The 18,537-nt window shown below is 41.7% G+C and overlaps 1 protein-coding gene across 1 annotated transcript in view; it reads right to left on the bottom strand.

Moving 5' to 3' along the window:
• spata5 (spermatogenesis associated 5) overlaps positions 1-18,537 on the bottom strand; it is a 121,082-nt gene that overhangs the window by 70,094 nt on the left and 32,451 nt on the right. Inside the window, exons 13-15 of the mRNA XM_037780222.1 lie at positions 17,169-17,222; positions 16,827-16,906; positions 11,685-11,811 (exon numbers count right to left, since the gene is read on the bottom strand). Of these exons, the coding sequence (XP_037636150.1) occupies positions 11,685-11,811; positions 16,827-16,906; positions 17,169-17,222 (261 nt within the window). The remainder of the gene's footprint in view (positions 1-11,684; positions 11,812-16,826; positions 16,907-17,168; positions 17,223-18,537) is intronic.

The raw sequence follows: 18,537 nt of genomic DNA, 5'->3' as shown, positions 1-18,537 counted from the left end.
GTATCCCGCTGCAGTAACGAACAATGCCACATGGTCAACGTTTTGAAATGATTGGTTAGGTTTAGGCAACAAAACTACTTGGTTAAGGTTAGAAAAATGATCCTGGTTTGTGTTAAAATAATAACGTAACAACCATACCAGCGTAATTAAATAAATAACAACCGGCCTTAGCGGACTTTCTACATCTACATTTAATTTTGGTTTCACACGGGACACAAACAGCAGACTCCTGGGTGCAAGTCCTGTGTTGGTTTTACCCATCCACCACTCCTCCTACCACCCCGTAGTGGACTTTCTCGCTTGTTATACTCATTATTATACCACGTAACTTTCAATAATGGTCGCTTGATATACTCCGTCACTTGCTCTGATCGAATGCAAAATGTCCACATTCAATGTATCCATCGTAGGTGTTGTTACTCAGGAAGTGTAATAAGTTGTTTTTTTACTTATTACTCCTTTAAAAAGTAATTATATTACTTTACTTATTACTTGGTATCAAGGCACTCAGAGCACAGTCAAACATGCACGAATGCAGGCGAGTGGCCATCGCCTGCAGAGGCGATATTCGCCTGAAGGTTCGCCAAAGTTCAACTTGATGCAATGCAAAAATGCATACTGACCTGCCGTGCATTCACACCATTGTAACAAAAGCACACAAAACAAATTGCGTTCTAGTAACAATTAATAGAATTACTGTTTTGGAGATTGTAACCCCTTACAATACTCGTTACTGGGGGAAGTAAAAATATTGCCCAACACTGCCAACGTTTTTTTCCTGGAGACTGGGCTGGTAACATCCAATCTTTTACCATCAACCTCTTCACTGTATCTCAATGTAAGTGCCAACGATTGTTGCTTCGTAACTAAGCATCTGGAACTGGAATATAGTGATCTACACAGTATGTGCTGGCTAGTAAGCCATTGGACGGCAGCCACAATGTTTGAGAGGCCACGGTGCACTTATTGTGCCCATTACGGGTGATAAAATCTGCTATCATGCTGAATGTAATTTGATGTTACAACATTTATGCTCATTGATTAGTAACATTGCCCACAATCATTTAATATAACCACTTTGCCATGTTAAAAGGATAACTCCCTCAGTATAAAGAGTACAGAAGAATCTGACGAAGAGGACAAAAGAAATACAGAGAAAGGCAGTTGAAGTGCAATAAAGACAGACAGACTAAGACGTTAAAAAAGAGGAAAATATACTCGCTCTGCAGCAGTATTGCAGGAGGGGGGTTAGGAGTAGCATTTGTGAGAATAAACGAGATTTCCTGAACTGAGAGCATTCCAAGGGCGCCGGTGGTCTCGGCTTGCCAAGAGGCAAGACGACACATGCTGGAGATGTCTGCCAGGTAGCAGAGCACAAAGAGCCCTCATTTCCTCCCTATCCCTCCCTCACTGCCTCCTCCCCACCACCCTCACCCCCTCAACACACACACACCTCCCTCCACCATCCTCATGTCTTTCTCTCTCTAGCTCACCAAAACAGAGGAGTAGCTGACAGAAATGCAGAGTGTCTTTTGATTTATAAATGACAAGACTTCTTCAACATAGAGAGCACTTTGTCAAGAAACAGAAAAAAACAAAAAACATGCATGTAACTTGATCTCCAACATAAAAAAGCACAAGCAGTTTCTTTCCATCTTATTTTGATTTAATTTCTATTTTTACCTCTACAAAGGAGGTTATGTTTTTGGTTCGGTTTGTTGGTTTGTTTGTCTGTTTGTCAGTAGGATTACGGAAAAATTGCTGGCCTGGTTTTCATGAAACTTGGTGGAAGGATGGAGCATGGGCCAAGAAAGAACCCATTAACTTTCAGAGCAGATCTGCATCATGAGGGTAGGACTGGTCTGTGCTCTCCGAGGGCCCCCTCTAGTTTAAAAGGTGTTTATGTGCATAATATGTATTTCTGAAGAGACTGCTTTCCTACTGTGTTTAGTATGTATCAGAATAGGAATTCTTATAGTATTGTAGAAAACTTCTTCAAGTTTAGTTCTACTTGCTATTACACTTTCTTCCACTGAGTTAAATCTGTTGGTGGCCAGAGTTAGTCCGGTCTTGCAGGTTTTTTTTTTTCTGCGTCTGGTCGGATTGGAGGCTTTTTGTGGTGGTATTCTTGGATGCACACATGTGTAAGCTGATACTAATACAGCCCTTGAAGTTTGATACTTGCCTGGGGATCCTGCTCCCTCAATGCTCACAAACACACATGCACACAGCTTCCCGGAGCTCATCCATCCCTAGGTGGTATCCCATTACTTGCTTGTAAAGATACACACACACACACACACTTTTTGTTTTCTTTTGCCACTGTAGCTTCTAAGCCACAAGCCAGAAACTCTCACTCTGCCTTCTAATTACTGCATCTTAGAAAGACAACCAGGGCAGGAAATACTTTAAATACTCTCAAAACAGGACGGTGAGAGAACAGTGTTTAAGCAAAGAGAATAATACCAAAACTGCAGCTCGTGGTTGATATTGAGAACTCAACCCCGGGATGAAAACAGCTAAAAAGAACACAGCAGTTAAGCAGAGAGACCCTAATAGCTACAGCGTGGATAATATCAACAGCTCGGCTCCAGCAGGACACCCTGTACTGTGGCAGCGGGGCCCTATTTAGAACCGTGCAGTCAGGAAAAAAACAGTGAATAAGCTCTAATCCTTTAAGACAGCACCAATAGAGATTCCATCATGCTTGGCTCGTCACGAGAAGAGAGAGCAAAGCTTGGGAGATGATAACGTCAGTCCAACACAAAATAAAAATATGGCCTGTTTTGACTGGCTGGCTTATAAGCGCTCTTTTAGCTAAGGGTTGTTTCCTGTAGGGTGGCTCAGGTGGAGGTTTCTGCCAAAGAAAAGGCAAAACAAAAAGGTATTCACTGAGCGAAACTTTACGGATCCTCCGATGCCCTCGTGAGAGGCCAAATAACAAAAGACTGAAATGTTTTGAGTGCTCATGGGAGGTTTTTTCTTCACTTAAGTTAATGCAGAGTCTTTATGGAGGTGGGAATTAAGAGGTTTCCATATGAGCCAACACACACAAACAAAAGCACAACATGTATACACACATTTTAGGTTTTCTTTACCTTGGTGTCAGTTGGGGTTTTTGTTTCATATGATTTATTTGTCACTTTCTCAATAGTCACGAGGTGGGAAAACCCACCATTCTGGTTCACCAGGCAGGTGATAGAAGCATAAATCATTTTCAAAACACCACTGATTAAGATCTGGGACACCGGCAAGCATGCAGTACATGAATGGGAAGCCACAAACACACAACACACACACACACAAACAGGCAAAGATGTGAGCTCTAAATGCAACAGAGAGAGAGAGGAGGAAAGAAATCAAAGCTCCACTTAGCCAATGCCTGAATATTTACCAAGTGGCCCACTAATTACAGTCTGGTGGAATTTGACTGTGATTACAATTAGCAACGTCCAGACTGGCTAGGAAAACACTGGCAGATGTTCAGGCTGCTCGAACTGGCCTGATGTCGGATATTTACTTTGTATGACTCCTGGCTAAAGCCCAGCAGGCCACAGAAGCACTTTATAAATGAATGTGACTCTATGGACATGGACCTGCTTGTTAGGAAGAGGACACAGAGTCAGATGCACTGCAGTCATGAAATTACAAATTACAGTAGGAGGAGAGGTCAAATAAACAGGTAGAAGTGCATTTTGTGTTAGGATTTATAAAGGACCACTAACTCTGTGAAAACAAGCATGACTTAGAATTATAAATAGTGACCCAGGAAATAGTCACATGTTGCACAATTACAACGCCAGCGTGTATTACTGGAAGCATGTGTTGGGACACTAGACCACAAGACCATGAAGGCTCATAAAAGATCTCACAAGACCTCATGTTTCAGTGCCGTAAATCATGCGGTAGAGCATTTCAGTGAATGACAAAAAAAAAACAGATAGAACAACCAAATTACGAAGGGTGGGGACAAAAATTGATTCACAATTTTTTTTTACAATTTAAAAAAAAAATGTTTTAATGCCAGAATCAATATATTTGCTTCGTTTGAGTCTATGCAGAAGTAGAAGGAAGTTACCACTTTTATTGTTGTAGTCTGAGTAACGTGACGTCATATCCGTTCCGTATCCTTCAACCAAAACAAACCAGCCGGCCGGCGCAAGACGAAACGAAAAAGTACGAAACGGTGGATACGACCTGCACCCTCACATGTTAAATCCTAAGTGGTAAACACTACACATACAGTAAAGTATGGAAACACTTTGGGTTTCACATATTGTCAGGAAAAGCAGAGCTAGACATCACGGCTAAAGCTGCATGCTAACTCTGTCATGGACAGAAAACGTTATCCTATCGCGGTAACATGCGGTCAAGCCAGCCGTCACTCTCATCTCCGTTGTCAAATCATCCGACGCTACAACTGTAGAGCACCCATATACTGACATTTATGTTAAATGCATTCAAACGGCCTCGATGGAGATGTCCATGGATGTATAAAGAGAACGGAGCTGACGGGACGCTTGGCTAGACTTGGCAAAGTGAGCGGAAGTATACACGTGTGACCATGTCCGGTTTTCAAAATAAGGTGTTAAAAAGGGAACTGTATATACAAAATATATATATGGAAATAACATTGATTGGATTATCTTAACCAGAAGTATAAAACATTACATGTCTCTTATAAATTAAAAAGAAAATACCACTAAATTGTGAAGAAAATATCTTTATTCTTTAATTTTTGGTAAAAAAATGTAATAAATAATGCCTGACAATAACTGATATAGTGTTATAGTGTTAAAAAAAGTTAACAAAAATCTCAATATCGAAATCTCAATACTTGTGGAATCGCAATACGTAAAAATCGCAACACATACTGAATCAGCACCGAGTATCATGATAGTATTGAATCGGGTGAAAGATGTATCGTCCCAGCCCTACACTGCCAAATTTCATAAAAATGGGGAGCTGCTACAAAGTACTACAATTCAATACTACAGAATATTAAATGATATGACAGGTCTTTGAGACATAAATCCGCTTTCAGCCTGTTTTTATGTGGTAAAACTCTTGTTATTGTTATATGTTTCCTGCTGTTGCCTGAGCCACAAAGAAAGTTGGCTACATCTGATATTTAATCACTTTTATCTAAATTCCTTGTATCACTTTGAGTACGAACTTTGTCCTCAGTGGCAGAGATTTCTCATTTTTATCCATTGAGCAACATCGGGGCAGGTTTGAACTATTGTTTTTATAAGCATTTGTATTTATTCTGGCAAGCTTTAAATCTATGGGAATTGTCAGTATTGATCATAATTGTCAAAAGAAGTGACCCATATCAAGTTTGGCACCATCTCCTGTTCAGAGGCCACACTACAGTACAAGGGCTGATTTTCAGAGGGAGAAGCATGAGAACATGAAGAGCGGAGAAAACCTATTGCAGAGTATGAGTGGATAGAAAGGACGAGATATTCTGAAGTGGTGGAAGATGAGATAAGAAAACAAAAAAACTTTGCTTTGTATTCTATTCTCTTTAAAACCATGTTGAGACACGTTTAAAGACGTTCAAAAAAATGGCTTGGTTTTTGTGTCACTCATCATTTGCAGTCAGAAGGTAATCATTATTTAATCTGACACCTGTTTTACAGCCAATTTTGCAATTTCAACATCATATAATTAAAGCTACACTTCAGTGTTTTATTTGGCAAAATCTGGCAAACAGTATACTCAGGAAGGAAGGAAGGTGTTACAACCGTTTATATGTCGTCATTGTTCCAATTTGGTAACACACCTGGAGAGCCGTTGGATGACTCAAACAGCATTCGGGCACAATTTCACCCACAACACAGTGAGTGAAATGTGTAATACTGGGAAAGATAACATTTGTAAGTAGGCGTGGGAGTGGGCTCATACCAGTCAGGACATGATTTCTCATTATAATTATAGTTTATAATATCTCTATTTATAAAACATAAACACAGAAAGTATGAGTAGCTGAGAAGGATTGTGTCCTCAAGATAGTTGCAAGATGTTTGTGTATCCCAAGTGAATGCATTTATCTGACAACCTGATGGATGAGAAAGGGTTTGCGAAGTTAAACTTGCCCTTTCATTTGCAGTATTACAAACTGGGCGTCTGTGGCGACATTCCTGGGAAAAATCACTGTTTGGATCTCTGGGAAGTGGGATCCACAAACACACCTGCAGTTACTGCTTACCGCCATAGGTGCCGCCAAAGAGAACGAAGCGGAGATCTTCGAGATTTTAACTTTAATCAACAAATACTGGTTGAAAACAAAGGCTGAAAAAAAGAAAACTGTGCTGAAATGATAAGTAGATTAATCAGTAAAGTAACCGACATCAATTTTGCTAATTTGAGGTTGACAGTTTAGTCCTCAACCACATCTTAAGGTCCGTCAGATCGGACAACTCCATCACCAGTGAGGAGGATGCGAAATGCAGTTGAAAGTTCCAGAAAGTTGAGTCAAGATATTAGTTAAAATTTTCCAACAACAATAAAACAATTGTTTAAGGCATTTATTCAGCAACATGACTAAGAGTCTACAGCCACGCTAGCAGCTCTGTAAGGCTGTACTTAGGCACATCGGTAGCTACATGGTAACACCATGCTGAAATGTTCTCATTGACAAAGCTTGCCTAATGATGTTAAACGAATAGTTTGTATTTGGGTTGTATGAGGTACTTATCCATAGTCAGTGTATTACCTACAGTAGATTGTGGTCGGTACACCCCCAGTTAGGAGAAACTGACAGGAGTACCAGCATGGTAGCAAAGCAATGTACTGCTGTGGACGGGGACAGCAGCAAAACATATTTTAATTAAAAAACTATCCCTTTCCTTGTTGGACATGTATAATGACTGATATGTATGACATCACAAGTCAAAGCCCTGGAGTCTCATCATCCAGTGACAACTTTGAAAGGCAGCCATGTTAATTGTTCCTATAGAGTATCAGGACACACATACTGCCCTTTCAACTCTAATTATATTGCCTCTGTTTCTTTTTTTCACCCCTTGGATCTGATAAGAGCCCAGTTGGGAACTTCTGGTCCTAAAACAAAGACCCATCTGCTAGTAATCTTCTCCACTGTAAGCACTCCTGCCTCCTGATAGCATGGAGGAAGCCCAACGCACATTAGGGTAAACAAATAGGCTATTCAGTGAAACAACAAACCAACACTAGCTTTTCCTGAGGAATAAGCCACCAACAGCAACAAACTAAAGAAGGGAAAAAAATGTGGTTTTAGACAAATGGTAGAAGGGACATCTTGTTTGAGTGTGTGTTTGTGTGTACAAATCGACTAGATGGACAGCTGCTCGACAAACAGAGTGACAGGGGGTTCTTCCTACTGAACAGGCTGGATAAATATTCCTGGTGGTGCTAATCAATCACCACAGACCGGTCACGGCGGGTCAGAGGTGGGCTTGGGTGATTGGTGCAATACAAAGGAAAGAGGAAGTGTAAAAAGTTGTTTTAAGGCGGAGGGGGGGGCAGTAGGAGGTGCGAATGGGGGGGTTTGTTTGGTGGCATGTCATCATGGATAGGAAGGAACTAACCTACTTACATTAGCCAATGCACCTTCTACACTTACATTATTTATATAGCAGATGATGCTGTAGAAGTTAAAGAGGGCGGTATGTGTGTTTGGTTCAAAAAACAGATTATTCTGGTTAGTCGGCAATTGTGCATAACATTTATCAAAAGCGATACAAAAGCAAAAGGAAGGACTTTGTGTGCTTGTGTGGAAACTATCTATTTGTTATCTTTTGTTATCAATTTGTTAGGATGTGATTCAGCTGCATTAGTCATATCATGTCTGTATGTTGTTGCATACCTGCTCATGTAATACAAAGGCAAGAGGAAGTTGGAGGACTTTGTGTGCATGCAGGACAGGATGTTTTACTTATAAAAGTTAGGCTATTATTACAACTTTGGTATTATTAAACCTTTAGTTTATACTTCAAAATGCTGCAGAGTCTAAATCCGATGAGGCAACAGTTTCCCGACTCGACGCAACCTTGTTCAAACTGGATAAGAAGAGGAAGTCCACATCCTGGAGCAGTGGTTGAAAGATGGACATCAGGCCTGCTCCCTTTCAAACTAAAGTAAACGCCACTTTCTCCCCTCTCTTCCTCTCTCCATCCCTCCCACTCTGTCCATCAAACAGCTGAAGGCCCCCAGGAGCCTCCCTCTGCTACACCGAGAGTCGACAATGACTTCATTGACACCCCAGCGTCCCATTAATCTTCATTTGTCCCATCATATCCTGCCATTGGTATGGAAATGCCCGCCCATCTCCGGTGTGAACTGACAGTCGGCGTCGGTGGTGGCAAAGGGAGCGATAAAGGCGGGTAGGGTGCTCACACCGTAGGGGGGTGGGGGTGGAGGTGGGGGGGGCTATCTGTCCATTTGGCAGCTTCCGTTCCCAATGTATGTCATAGGTTCCTCATTCAAATGACTTGAACCTTGCTAAACAACCACACACACACACACACACACACATACACACACTCAGTAGGGGGTGCAGGCGGGAGGAGGTAATCTGATTTCTCAGCTGCCCGGGAGACCACTTCCTGAGAGGGAGGCTTGTGGAAGGACGCCTGGGGTTTCCCATCTGTCCACCCAGGGGTATGACCCCCTCCCTACTGTTAGGAGAGTTTCTTTCTCTCTCTCTTTCTCTCTCTCTTTCTCTCTCTCTCTCTTCGTCTTTATGCATCTTTTCCCTTCTCAGATATACACACACATGCCAACACACACTCAGGCTGTTTCTCAGCCGCCTCACCACTAATGGAGTTTGAAATGAGACGGCAACCAGTTGCAGAGGTGGAGGAAGTCGCTGTCATTCCCCCACCACAGCGATGGATCAATTCTCCACAAGTGGGAAAAGGGGTGGGAGTGGAGTGTGGGGAGGTGGGCGGAGGGGGTTTACCCGAAATCCGAATGTGGATGATTTCATCAAGGAGTACTGATAGTAGTAGTGCTGATAGATTTGCAGATAGCAGTTACCAGTTTACATGACACAACTGCAGATGTGTCGACTTTTTATGCTCTTTTCTTAGTTGACTTGTGATTATTATGTATAAAAATGAAGTAGAAAAAGAATAAAATGACATCTGCATGGCAGGAAATGCAAATGCCTGGAGACAAATACATAACGATAATGTTTTTAATGCAAAACATCAATTGCAAGTTAACTTTTGTAATTGAAAATTGTTAATCAACAGCTCAAAAGATATTATGATTGTATCTTCAAAGTGGTAGTGTATGCTGTTCAATGACTTGCATATGTCCCATCAGTGCTGTTACATGCACTTAACTGGATTACAATCGTGTTTCTACCATAAAGTAACGTCATGTAAATTAGAAACAGGGTTTTTGTAAACTGCTAAAAGTGAAATTTGGACTTAGATGAAAGATACAAATAAGAAAATCGTTCCCTTTTACTCCTACTGCTTTTCAATTGGGGCAAGGAGCGCACACTTCTGAAAGCTTTCTCAAAAACCTTTAGTGTACCAGAAATCCTCCCAAACAGTTACAAGTTTAGTTCTTGTTTAGTCCCAAGGAAAGGCAACTTCGTTCTTGCCAGAGCTTGTGTTTTCCAAATCTCTATCATAGAAGGGGATGAGTAAAAAGTAGTCATGATGGACAAACATATCACCAAGAGAATTCCCAGAATTGCTCTTATTACTTAAAAAGCAATTGTTCCATCAGTTTAGGTGCTGTAATCATTATTATCATTTTGTTTTGGAAATCTTATTTCAGAATAAAAGACTTCCTTACAGCATCAGATATATATGAGAGTATATTCAAAGTAGGTTGAAGAGACCAAGAGACAAAAAAATGGAAGAAAGACAGAGACAGACGGCTGCCTGAGCAGGAGCTTAAGAAGCTCCGCGACGTTCTCCTTTCCTGTGTCCTTTCTGACAAGGCACAGACTCCGTCTTTGATCAGCACTCAGGAAATTTCATTAGGACGGAGATGGGTGGATAAGAGACCAAAGAAAGCTTTTGTGGATGGGAAGAGGAAGAGAAGGAGATAAAAGGGTAGAAAAATAGAAAATGGAGGGGGGGTGGGGGGGGGGTTGTCATGGAGGGGAAGAAGAAAGAAAGAAAAGATAAATGTTTTACTCCCACCTGTTGTGCGTTTTAAATTGACTGTAAGAAGTGAAACTGTTACTCCGCTGTAGCTGTTCATTGGCTTGGCTTAGGCCTAATTAATACTCACAACCTGTAGCTACAGCCTGAACATCAGCATGCTATCAATGCTCACAATGACAAGACTAACATCCTGATGCTGACCTGAACCAGCTTGGTTTAACATTTGATAATTAGCCCTAAACACAAAGTGCAGCTGAGACTGATGGGACAGTCATTTGGTTATCTGAAGCTCTTGAATGTCTGTGCCAAATTTCATAGCGATCCATTGAACCCAATATCACTCCAAAGCATGTAATAGACCCGCCTGTCCACCAGAGGATAGCAAGTCTGTGCCACGCTTCGCCTCACCGATGCGTGAATATTACTCGTGTGTATGAAGGAGCAGTAGCCTACCAGCATCGAGCAACAAAACCACTTAGTTAGGTTTAGGAAAAACGTCATGGTTGGGCTTAAAATAAGTATGAAAACTAAGTAAAATAAGTACGGAAAGCACATTACATCAGTACGGAAAACACGTCACAAACGTCACTAATAAAACATGTGACAGACATCACTGAGGTAACTTACAAAACAAAACACCGGTCTCCTGGTTGAAAGTCTTGTTTTTGTTAGACACATCCACCATCAGCAGTCTTTCTCCTTTTTTATTCGACATCACTAGCTCTGAGCGTAGCGTATTCACGCGGATGCAGTTACACTGCAGTCAATACAGACTACATGGTGTACATATATTATAATAATACAAATAATAATAAATGTATTTATATAGCACTTCTCAAAACAGATGTTACAAAGTGCTTCACAAGACAACATATGACACGCCTAAAGCAAGAACAGCGTTCTTATTACACACTTTTGCCTCGTGTATTATTGTGTCATTCACATGCCTTTTCGTGCAACCGTGCTGGAGTAATTGTTGAGACGCTTCACTCAAAACCATAAATGTCAACCTCATGTTGCACTGGAGGAGAAGTCAGAGGATAAATTGTCTGGGAAGCATAAATATTGTGAAGAGCAACAGATGCTGGTGTTCTTGACAAAAAAAAAAAAAACTAATCTCTGGTCTGGTTTGCAATCTGATGTGTCCTCAAATGGAAACAGCCGTATCCATATACCCATAAACTTTTAGTGTTTTGAAGTTAATCCTTTTCAGTCATATAATCACTATTTGATCTTTTGTAAGACAGAAAGGACTTTAGCCAAACAAACTAAACTAAATGAACAAAAGCTCCAAACACTGCACCTGACAACCAAAACCAAACAAGGTGTACAAACGCTCTAGCGTCAAATTCAACAGATCCAAAACAATGCAGCGACAGCATCTAAAGAGAGAGTCGAGGAAGACAGACCGGAGCAGGCGACCTTTGACATTATCAATCATGTACAACAGAGGAAGGGAGGGAAAGGAGGAGACAAGAGAGGCAAACACACAACATCTCCTCAACCTTATCAATCAGGGACCAAAGAGGAGGAAGGAGAGATAAAGACAGAGAGCCGGCATCTGTTTACCTTATCGATCATGTCGGGCCGGTTGGTGGCGGCCAGCACGGTGACGTCTCGGAGCTGCTCGATGCCGTCCATCTCTGTCAGGAGCTGAGCCAGGACCCGGTCTCCGACACCGCCGGAGCTTGCGGAGCTGGAGGGATGGATGAGAACACAAGATAGATGAGTGGACATCATCGAAGGAGAGGGAAACAGAGATGAGATTGATGTGTGGATGATTTTATGGAAGGATGGATGATGGAGAGGGAAAAGAACGTATGTAGATTAGTCAGAAACTGGAAAGAAAGGAAATTATTGATGGTGTAAAGTGATGGATCACAGATAGATGATGGATGAATGGATTGGTGGGAGGATGGACAGCAATATTGTACAGAAGAGTGGAAAAAATAAACGTGACAAATGGAATAACGGAGCGAAAGACAGAGAATGTGCATCAATGTGTGATGGATGAATGAGTGCGTGGATGAAACAAATATGTAGCAGCATGCAATGTCCTGCTCTCAGGAGTCCAATTCAACACGTCGTCAATAGTTGCTGTATTACGTAACGATGATAATTCTCCAGTTCTTGAATGCTTTGCAGAGAACTTCTGAATAGTTTCACTGACACTCTGACGGCAGGTTCTTTCATTAGGGCAATTCTTCTTCAAGAAAGAAAAAGGCTTTGGCAGCAAAAGTGAGCTTTCCTGCCAATGACGTCCCACTGAGCTGCAACTGAAAACACGTCATCCCTCTCAAATAAAGCAGCCTTCCTTTAGACAAAGTTCACAAATATGTCACCTTGTTTGGACTTGTAAATGTAGCTAGTGCCGCTGTTCTGCCAATTTAGCAATGTCTGGAAAAGCTGAAGTTTATCCCACCCAGGTGTCCTAAGATACTCTCAGATCAGCAGGAGATATTGTGTGTGCAATATTATATACTATTTAAAGTCATAACTCTTAACATTTCCACAAAATCAAACCCCATTTGTATAACTGGCGCTCCTCCACGTAGAACGTATACGCTGTGACGTTCATTCTAACAAGTAACTTTGGATTTGTTGTCATAGTGATGGCACTGTCAAGCTGCCCACACATGATCAGCGGTAAAAATCGCTCTGCGCTGGCTGTGCTATTGTTTTCCTATCGGGAGAGCGGTGCTGCCCGACTAGGCAGAAGCGCTACCCTTTGCGTAGCGCCGCGTTCAAAATCATTTCAACTTTGACCTCGGTCACGGCTGATTAGGCTTGCCACGGTAGTTGGTGTTACCGGTGTTATACGGTGGTCAGGCACACACCGATTACATTACATACCCACCGCCATCACCGTCGTTTTGCTTTTTTTTACAGAAATAAAAACCATTAGTTCATTTTGGCGTTTCAGCGCCAGATCTACCATCCCCTATTTTTTTTTTTTAAAGGTGCAGTGTATAGGATTTGGCGGCATCTAGCAGTGAGGTTGCAGATTGCGCTATCTAGAGCCAGTGTTTGGTTTGTCCATTCTGGGCTACTTTGGAAACATGGTGGCCTGCTCCGTATGTAGATATACACGGCTCATTCTAAGGTAATGGAAATACAATGAATCTTATTTGCAGGTGATTATACTCTAAAGAAAACATAGTTATTAGCCTATATATTCCATGTCTGCCAATAGATCCCCCTAAATGCTACACACGGTTCCTTTAAAGAAATTATCAGCAAATGAGTGTGCCTTTTCATGGTTCATTTAAAAAAAAAAAAAAAGGCTAAATAATTTCCTAAACCAGCTGGGCACTGTGTTTTTTCAGCAAACAGAAGTAAATAGCGCATTTGATGGGGACTATTTTCAGCAGCGGATTAATATACATTTGATGCTCTAGTGAGTATTTGGGGCGGCAGGACGGTGTATTCAGCGTAAACTACTGTGTGTGTGTTCATGGTAATGAGAGAACATGTCAACAGTGTGCCTCATTGATATGTTCTTAAATAGTTTTTGGAGCAATGGAGCTCTATGGCATAGAGGGATAACATATATCAGGTTTTGCCAACACCAACAATACTTTTAGTCGGGATTTTGTTGACATATAATATAGAATATCACCAGCCTTATCCTTTAAGAAACTCATCAATGTGTTAGTCACGGCATTACAAGGTGGTTATTTTCCATAACGCGGCGCAGACAGCCACCCTTCTCAGCTCAAACACACACAGTCTCTGTTGACAGGGCCAGCGGAAGTGCCAGACGTCATTAGCAGAGACAAGGCCGCAGAGGAACACAAAGGAGCTCTGTCACTGAGATATGAAGGGAGAGAGAGAGAGAGAGAGAGGGGGAGAAAGTTTGGGTGAGCGGAGATAGTTGGGAGAAAAGGAAGGAGGGATGAGTATTATAGAGAGGAGGACAGAGCGATGAATGGGAGAGAGAAGGGGAGAATGTGAGGTGAAAAAATATGGGAGAGATAAAAAATAAAGGTGGTGAGAGAAAGTGGGGTGAGAGAGTGAGCAAAAGAGGGAGGGACAAAAGGACAGAGGATGTCAGGAAAAGAGGCACTATAGAGAGAAACGGGAAGGATGAGGGTGACAGAAAAGGAGAGGAGGGGCCGAGAGACAGTAAGTGAAAGAAATGGAGAAATGAGAGAGAGAGAGATTTTCATTGAAACATTTTACCCTCTCTTATTCATTGCTCTTTTCAAATCCAATAATCCTTCATATCTCCTAATTATCTGATCTTTTCTTTTTCTAGGTTCTCTGTCAGGAATGCCGTCAGTTTATTTTCAATGCAGTTAATCCTGAACATTGTGTTTTGTCTTTTCTCAGCTGTCAGTCTCTACTTCTAACAGTCGGTTTTTGTCTCCCATAGTTTGCCTCTCTTCCTGTCTTCTTTCTGTCTTCTTCATTTCATTCCACCAGTTTAGACTCGTGGCAGGTAGGCTGACAGATTTACAGGTGCTTCTCATCTCCTGCCTCGAGAGGAAAAAAACACACACACACAAACACACACGCACACACACACACACACGCACGCACACACGCACACACACACACACTAAACAGCAGAGGCTGTCTGGTTGTGTCAACAGTTTTGAATTCTTGCCGGTGTGCGTGAGCCACTTCATTGATTAAACATGGCAGGAAGTGAAGACCAATAAATAACCTTTATAGATCTGCGCTAAGTGCATTTTTTTTTTTTTTTTTAAATGGCAAGTGGCCTTGAGGCGCGGGTCCAGCCCCACGTCCATCGCAGCCAGCAGACAAACTCTCACGATGTACTGCATTATTGTGAAAGCTGGCTGCTGCTCGGTGGAGGATCAGAGTACATTCCCAAAATTGAACATCAAGATAAGTCAGTCCCCACTGCCAAAAAATACTGATTGATGAAGACAAGTCGCAATAGAGTTGCATCCTGTACACTGGAAGTGAGTCAAGACTGAACTAAACATCAAAGTACAAAAACTGTGTTCCAGGTTGCTTCAGAAAAAAAAAAAAAAACATACTCCAAAGCGCCGTCTACTGAATGGCCTGGCTTATCTAGCATCGTAGTTTGGAAGAGTTAAGTGGTTTCGGATATAAGGGTAGAAATATAGTGTCAACAAGACGGGACTAGTAGTCTAGCCCAATTACAAAACATCCTGTCGATCTTAAATAAAACAAAGGAAGACACTGGAACTGAGACTAACTATGTGTTTCAATAACCAAACTACCATACTATTTAGTATGCCAGAAAAAGATTTAGCATCGGTGCTTTCAAATGAAACCCGTGAGCTCGTGTTTACAACATGGAAAGTCGTGTACACAGTATGCTTGGCGTTCAAGTGGTTAAGTCATGAGAACATCGCTGCTAAGCAAGGACAATATTAATGTTACTGTTGGCATCTAGAAGCCAGTGGCTAACAATTTAGCAAGCAAAATAGCAATATATTAACTTATTATGTACCGAGAAATGAACTTCCAAGGCCTCCGCCATTTCTGACAACGTCAACAAACACGTCACAAGTCGTGAACTCTGAGCTTTCAGAAACTTTCCACTTACGAGGTTGTGAATACCACAAGAGGGGGGACTCTTCTCTTGAACACAATAAAAACACAACCCCATTTGAAGGCACCATATGTCCCAAATACATAGTATGTCAAATGCAGTATGCCAGATACACCCGGATGTTTTACTACATCCGGTCACATTTTGCAGTACAAAAGCCAGCAAGCTTTTCTGGCTATTCAGAGGGTCAAAGTTCAAGGCACAATGTTATGAAGAAGTAGTATGTCCCAGTTGTATGCATACTGCATGCAGTACTAACAGAAAAAGTATGCATCTGGAACGTAGCCTAAGTATTGAAAAGTTGGCACTGGTCGAACGAATCATTGACATAACGGCAATTTAATTTTATTCTTAAAAAGAGCGATTTGTTTCATGAGCAATACTTATTTTTCTTTCTCTATTTTCATTCAAGTATAGAAAAGTTAGATATTTACATCTCCAACACTCCTTTGTTAGACTGTTAAGATATAAATCTATTTCATGAACAGAGGCACTTCAAAATATGTAATGTGTCAGACGCTGTGTAGCTTTTTAAAGCATCTGACCGAGGGCCCACATAGAGGAGTTATAGGGTCGGCTCGTTGGCCTTTCTGTGCTCCTTCCTACAGCATTTAGTCTCATCGACTGGTTTACCAGGAAGCATGCTGCATATTTGGCCTTCCCCATCTGCCGTGGACGGGCACAATGAAGTGTTTGTGCGCCTCCGGTCTGTGTCCTCTGTCCGCCCCCCGTCCTCTTTCCTTTAAGCCACAGATGTTCCCAGTGCCATCCCACTAAAGCGCCTCCGGACAAGACTGTGTTCTGTGTTCGCCGGTGGCGAAAAGCCGCAAAAGTCTGAGAGGACACCATGGGAACCGAGTGGCTGGCTTTGATAGTGCAGTCATGCAGACTTTTTGGGATGTTTGCTCCATCCATTCATAAGTGAATCTTTGTGAGATGAGCTGGGACACAGGCGAGGGACGGAAAAATTAAAGCAGGCCACGGCGATGACTGCGCATTTGTCATCGCTGGACAATGAATGACCACAGTGCTGAAAATAGTAAACAGTGGACAGTAGCAGTGGTCAACAGTGAAGTGGGCAGGAACTTGCATTCATATTGCAGTCTCTTGGCATCACTCCTAATTCGAGACCTCATTCTATGGTGTTAACAGTAACGTACCTTCCTCTTTCACTGGCGAGAGCATCAATCTCATCAAAGAAGACGATGGAGGGAGCGACGGCCCTCGCCTTCCTAAACACCTGCAAGCAGAGTTGGCAACAATAGAGGAGGGGGGAAACAGGACAAATCTTTAACAGGACAAATGAATCATTCTCAGCACAAACACACACAGGAAATATGGCGTTAATGTCATAAAGTACACCTCAGGTCATCCGCTCATGACATCAGTAACTAAAAATAGTTTGGAAGGGTTAACATAGTTCAGTAAACAATGACGTCTTGCATAACTTTAGGTCAACATGTAAAACTTTCATTGTAATAATGGAAGTTAAATGTACTTACCTCTCTCACGGCTCTTTCAGACTCTCCAACATACTTGCTCAGTAATTCTGGACCCTAAAGAAGTCAAGTTTAAATTATATGAATTAATAATCAAGCTGGAGTGCTATGATTTGTTTCATAGCAAAATCAACTGCTGATGTAAAGAAAAGCTGAACTAACGGATCCATAGAGACAATTCATGAGGTTGAGTTTAAATCTGATTTCGAGCAGCGGTAAATAATTGCCACCATCCTCAGGACACTCATGACTAATCATGGTTATGTTCATGGGCGGATTACTGAATGGGCCTCCTGGGCGTAGAGCCTCTATCTGAAGTTATTGCTAACATTTCTTGTCGAGAAGTCATAAAGAAACAAAAAAAAAACACCACAGAGACGCAAAATGACCAAAACAAGATGCAAAACGTCCACAAAGAGACGCGAAACAATTCAAAGAGATGCAAAACAACCACAAAGAGACACAGAAACAACCAAAAAGAGACACAGAACAACCACAAAGAAACCCCAAAAGACCACGAAGAGATGCAAAATGACCACAAAGAGATGCAAAACAACCATAAAGAGACTCAAAGCAACTACAAAGAGACAAAACAACCACAAAGAGACAGAAAATAACTAAAAAGAGACACAAAAAGATGTCTCTGAATATGTGGCTCTTGTTTGTACTATATGGAGGAGGGCTGGGTGCCCAGGGGCACAGACATGTTTTGTTGAATTATCACCTGGTGGCACCGTGTTTGCAGACGGTTTAAACAGGAGAGCTAACATTCAGAGAGACCAGAGGAGCAGCTGCTGCTCTGTGGCGTCTTTTGGAGATTAAAAAGGGGAACACAGTGAAACAGTGATAACGCAGCGTGAGAATGTCATGAAGGACAGCAGGGTGTGTGTGCTGTAACTCCACAGTGCTGGTTCTATGCTCACTGTACACTGTGTGCTGCTTTATGTTTGGGTGTAACATCTGTGGTTCAGCTGGCAAATGAAGAAATTTCCCACTGTGTGAACACTACAGTACCATGTTTGCTACGTACTACTACCTTCACCACCATTGCTAGTACAATAGCACTGCTAGTACTGCTATACTACCACTGCTGCTATTACTACACATCAAGTACAATCTGATCTTTGCATGTTCTCACAGGCAAAACTTGTGACCAACATTTTGAACAGCTAAAAAATGTGTGATTAATTTGCGATTAAACGTGATTAAATGTTGTACTCGATTGACAGCCCTATAGTGTTTAGTTATCTGACAACAGAACTGGAAAAATATGTAAAAGGCAACGACTAAATAGTGAATTCAGAGAGTCAGACTCGTAATAACCAGTCTGTCTGTTCTACCACGTGATTGTTGTAAATCATGGTTTTGTTGT

The sequence above is a fragment of the Sebastes umbrosus genome, chromosome 9 (genome assembly GCF_015220745.1).
Source record: "Sebastes umbrosus isolate fSebUmb1 chromosome 9, fSebUmb1.pri, whole genome shotgun sequence".
Taxonomy (NCBI): Eukaryota; Metazoa; Chordata; class Actinopteri; order Perciformes; family Sebastidae; genus Sebastes; species Sebastes umbrosus.
The sequence above is the reverse complement of the archived record's forward strand: the minus strand, read 5'-3'. Positions and strand labels throughout refer to the sequence as shown.